This window comes from Protobothrops mucrosquamatus, unplaced genomic scaffold (genome assembly GCF_001527695.2).
Source record: "Protobothrops mucrosquamatus isolate PMUCROS unplaced genomic scaffold, P.Mucros_1.0 scaffold_138, whole genome shotgun sequence".
Classification (NCBI taxonomy): Eukaryota; Metazoa; Chordata; class Lepidosauria; order Squamata; family Viperidae; genus Protobothrops; species Protobothrops mucrosquamatus.
The window spans coordinates 438398-443560 of record NW_015386214.1 but is presented as its reverse complement, the minus strand read 5'-3'; the positions used below and the strand labels follow the sequence as shown (position 1 = coordinate 443560).

The window sequence follows — 5163 nt, the reverse complement described above, 5'->3', positions numbered from 1 at the left end:
GTTTCCATGTGTTCTCTCTATCCCTCAGCTTCATCACTATATTGTGGTAACTTTATTCCCTTATCCCAACTCACTGCCATCACCTCTCCACAAGCCTCTTCTTACCACTTTTTCTTTCACCCATATCCTATTCATTTTTTTCTTCACTTGTCATTTGCCTTGCTTCTTTGCACTGTCTCTCTTTATCAGCCAAACCATCTTTCTTCTCTTTAAACCTCTCCTAATCAAACCTTAATTTTCTTTTTTTCCAAAACACATCCGTCACACATCATCGGTTTCCTATTTGGAACTATACTTTCTCTGCTACCAGTTAATACTCCATCAGCTTTTCTTTTCACTTATCAAACTCTAGCACCTGTTTTCTGCTGTTTTGTATTTATTACAAAGCTGATGGAGGAAATTCAGACCATAAAATTAAACGTATGCTTAGATCTCCCTCTGAAAACTGTAGGCTTCAGACAGCTTAACTTTGGTGAGATTGCTTCCTAGAGCAAACTCTGTTCTCTTCCACTTAACACCATGCCAGGCAATAGTCAATACAATCCTGTTCAAAAGACAGGATATGTATCAAAACACAAGTAAAGTAGTCTAGAAGAGGACCATAAAATAATTCAAAGTGGGGAAAGTGGAGATTCCCCCCCTCCTTATCTCAAAATGGTAGAAGGTTTTGCCATGAACCTGAAGAGTAAAAATTGGGGGTAGGGGAAAGAGCAATTTCTACAATGCAAAGTGAAATTATAGAATATGCTGTGATAATATATGGTATATGACTCTCAATGTGGATTATACAAATTAATAGGGAAGATTATCAGTGCCCTCTGTTCATAATGGTTACATCCTATGTCCATTATCAATATATTATACCTCTTAATACAAATTGTGGGAAGCCACAAATTGCCAGTTGTAAGCAATCAGATCAATATGTGAAAGGTTCAAGTAGGCTACTTTATTATATTCTACCTATAGTACAAGAATCTCTGCAGACAGCTCGCCCTCCCTTGGGAACAAACAGATAAAGTTCCATGGAACTGGGGGGTGGGGAGGGATCAGTCCTAGGTCTCTCGCAGCTATGCAATAACTCAAGTCTAACTCCCTGTTTGATCCCTTCTCCTTGCCTGGCTGGTAATTTCCCAACACAAATTCTTATATGGTGCTATTGTTTTATGTCCTATTTCTCCTAGGAATAGCTTTGACCATTATGAGAACATTTTATGCATGCAAAAGATCCACTGAAAACCCTTAATGAGGAAAGACTAGAACCAAGCAAACAAGGATATTTCCAAAACCATACTTTTACTACTGAAATATTCAATACCTTACCTATTTTTTGTCCTTGAAGAATATCAAATTGGTTTATTCCATCCACAAATAAACATGGATTTCTGGCCCATGCCTTTGATGGAAAGTGAAAAACAATATTCATTCATTTTTTATTAAACAATTATTTAATTAATTATTAATACCAGTAGCAGTAATTTAAATAATTATTTATCCTAGCTTCTATATAAATCAAAAAAGAAAGGAAGTCCTTTGGGTCCTGGTTAAGAGACTCAGGGAAATAGAAGACATATATTCAATTGGAAGTAATTTTCATACTATACCTACATGTTGATCTGGAAAACCCTAAAACCTAAGATCTAGAACTGTACATGCATACTCTCATCATCTGTGCCGACTGCTTTGAAACTAGACATGCATCTGGAAACTATAGCTATCAGTGAGATATATACACCAAAGAAATTATTTAGAACAGGTTTGTTTCTTGCTACAAAAACTTCCAACTTCTTCTACCAATATGGAATCCAATTTAATGAATTATGCTAGAAGAGAGATTTAGAATGTACTTCATTCCATTTGAAGATATTGCATTATATCAAAAATGGAGCACTCAGTGTGCTTTAACATCTTTGTTTACTGGCTTGAAAGAAACTGCTGGAGTTATCCAGCTGAGCTATGTTACCTACGGCAAAAAATTATTTATCTAGACATCCATTGTTAGTCTCACTCTTTATTTCTTCAAATAAAATAAAATAAAATCAGATATCTGCAAAAACCTCAGTGATTACTCTTTCATATCTTTCCTAGTCAATTTAATTAACTGTCAGGGACTCCTCAAGGGTAGAATTCCCACTCCTACTCTCCTTGGAAAGCCACATAGGTTTATATTGCTCTAACTTAAAGGAAAGATTATGAATTGGACTTCACCCAGTCAGGTCTTGCTTAATTGCCTGAGGTGAGATCCTGTTTGGCCATCTGTAAAGTATTTGAGCCTGTGAATCACAAGAGAATAATAGTATAGGCAGCCAGTGTGCAAATTAGTTTCATGCCCCTTTTTAATGTTTGGGGGAAGGCAACATGTGGTTGGGTCCAAGTAATGGCAAATTCATTCTTTAATGAGGTTCCATCTGTTCTGAAAAAAGTGGTGGTGTGACTTCTTATCAAGAAACATGACTGTATCCAATAGTGTTAGATAATTTACAGCCTCCAACCTTCCATTTTGGGATAGGTTTGGGGAGCTGATGGTGGTGCCTGATGGGAGTAGCTTATCTGGATCTTTTCAGTCAGGTTTCAACTCTGAATATAGTACTGAGGGTGCCATTGCTTATGCTAGTGGATGTCTGGCTTGTGATATGATTCTCTTAATCCTTCTTGATCCCTTAGTAACTATCAATGCCATCTATCATTGTAACTTTCTGTACTGTGTTTGAATGCTGAGTATGGTTCTCCTCCTTTCTCTATGGTTAGTTTCAGTTAGCATTAATAAAGAGAAGAAATTAGGATCTTGCTTTATGGGATTCTTCAATGGTCAACACTTTTATTTCTTCTGTTTAGCCTCTAAATGAGGCAATTGAATAAGAGAATCTGACAGCATGGAATCAGGTATCAACAATATACATAATTGCATATTCTCAACCTCAGACCAACTAAGTGATACTACTGAGCTTCTGTCTCATTGACTGGAGTTAGTTAAAGTTTGTATGGGGAGGAACAGGCTTAGATTCAACCCTAGCAAGTCTGAGTAACTATCAATTCAACAATCCTCTGTTTCAGGTGATTTTTTTGGCTTTAATTTTTGATATGGGAACACATGGAAAATACTCATAGTAACTATGTTTAATTAATGAAATAGAAATATAAATACACATTTTTAAAAACATTTCCCCCTTGCTCCATCCAATGTTTGTCCTGTCCTACTTTTTTTCTGGACTGCAATCCAGAAAAGAATAGCTCTCAGCACATAAAGCTATTTACCTGCAAGCATTAATTCATCATTTCCATCACCATCAATCAATAGAATTAGGAAGCTGGACTCCTAACTGTTCAATTATATTTCTGTTTTGTTGTATGTAATAAAATTTTGTGTGTTTTTATGAGTACTACTGGGCTTTTTTGGCTACATATTCAATATCCCAAAGTAAAATTGTATTCCCTCAGCTCAAGAAGAAGTGGAGTAACATTTCCTGACTGTGACTCCTTCATTAAAGTCATGTCACTACTTATTTATCTGAATAAATTCAGGGCAGATTTTGAATTGTAATTGATGGCTGAGAAGAAGAAACAACAGCCTGTGATGGTAGTATTTGCACCAATTCAGTTTCTCCAGGAGAAGACCTTTTCAAAAAAGGCATGACTCATTACCCTGGGGTCAGTTTTATTTTCTTAAGGCAGAATTCAGTCTTCTTTAGAAAACTTGTCAGAAAAATCCCTTGTGATTTTATTCACCTTTTCTATAGTGGGTAGTGCATTAAGCTTTATTTTCCTATATTGTGCTACTGTATTGGGCTGTAAAAGGAAGAGAGAGAGGGAGAGAGATTTAGACCTTTGAGAAATCTGAAGTAAGTTGCCATAAGTAAGTACTTATGAAGATATTTTGTATAAGATATTATGAAAGAGACATAAAAGGCATATTCCTTCTTCCCTTTCTCTGACAATCCATCATCCATAAGCTATTGCAAAAGAAGAAAAATCCCACCCACTTTATTATTTATTCATTCTTTCTATTTTTATGGCCATTCCTTTCATGGATGCATCTCAGGGCAGCTTACAACATGTTTAAACTTTTTTAAAAATCCAATATTAACAATCACTTTTTAAAAACAACAATGGTCATGAAAGATCAATCCAAATCAAACAGTTAACAGAAACTTGTCAAAGGGGCATCTAAACTTCTGATCCTCAGACTGTGAAACACAGTCATGACAGTTCAGAACAGACAAATGAAACATATGAATAGTTGAGGTTCAAACAGGGAAGCTAATTGATGGAAGATTTTGATAGCAGATTCAGTACACCATAGGGGGGTTAGCATGATTAAGGGGCAGGGCCACTTAAAATGTTTCTAAAAATAGATGAAATAAAACCATTAACACCATTTAGCTTAATTCAGCTAGAAGACTATTATATTTTAATATACATTTATAGTAATCTCCATCCAGCATTTTATGTAATTTCCAGGTTTAAAATAAATTAAGAGTTAATTTAGCTGGCATAAAATCCAACTAGTTTACTGCTAATGTCTGCCAATCAAGCTGCCACAGTTGGCAAAAAGATTAGCAACCCCTGTCTCTCTTTCATTCCTATGTTTCCAAATTCTTCAAATGGCCACAGGCCCAGAAGAAACTAACATGAAAGGAAAGAGTTCTTAAGCATCCACTGATACTAAAAAGGAAGCAGTCTAATTCTCTCTAGCCTTTGGCCACTCTCCTTGGGGATTCTAGGAGTTATAATTCAACACCCCTGGAGGGCACTAAGACTGGTCTTAAACCAGTAGCAATCACTGCATGGATTCTAATTTACTTAGCTATGCCAAGAGGATGTTTAAAAGGTGAAATGAATTGTGCATGCATAAGGCTATACTCAGCGTGTGGTCCTCAATGGAACCATATCTAAATGGAGGGAAATGTGTAGTGGGGTGCCCCAGGGCTCTGTTCTGGGCCCAGTGCTCTTCAACATCTTTATCAACAATTTGGACGAGGGGATAGATGGGGAAATCATCAAATTTGCAGACGACACCAAGCTGGCAGGAATAGCCAACACTCCAGAAGACAGGCTTAGGATACAGGAGGATCTGGACAGACTTGAACACTGGGCGCTATCTAACAAAATGAAATTCAATGGTGAAAAAAGTAAGGTTCTACATTTAGGCAAGAAAAACCAAATGTA

At 36.4% G+C, this 5163-nt stretch overlaps 1 protein-coding gene across 1 annotated transcript in view; it reads right to left on the bottom strand.

Moving 5' to 3' along the window:
- The window catches only part of CAPN13 (calpain 13), a 51279-nt gene that overhangs the window by 21933 nt on the left and 24183 nt on the right, over positions 1–5163 (bottom strand). The window contains exon 3 of the mRNA XM_015818538.1: positions 1321–1393. Within this exon, the coding sequence (XP_015674024.1) occupies positions 1321–1393 (73 nt within the window). The remainder of the gene's footprint in view (positions 1–1320; positions 1394–5163) is intronic.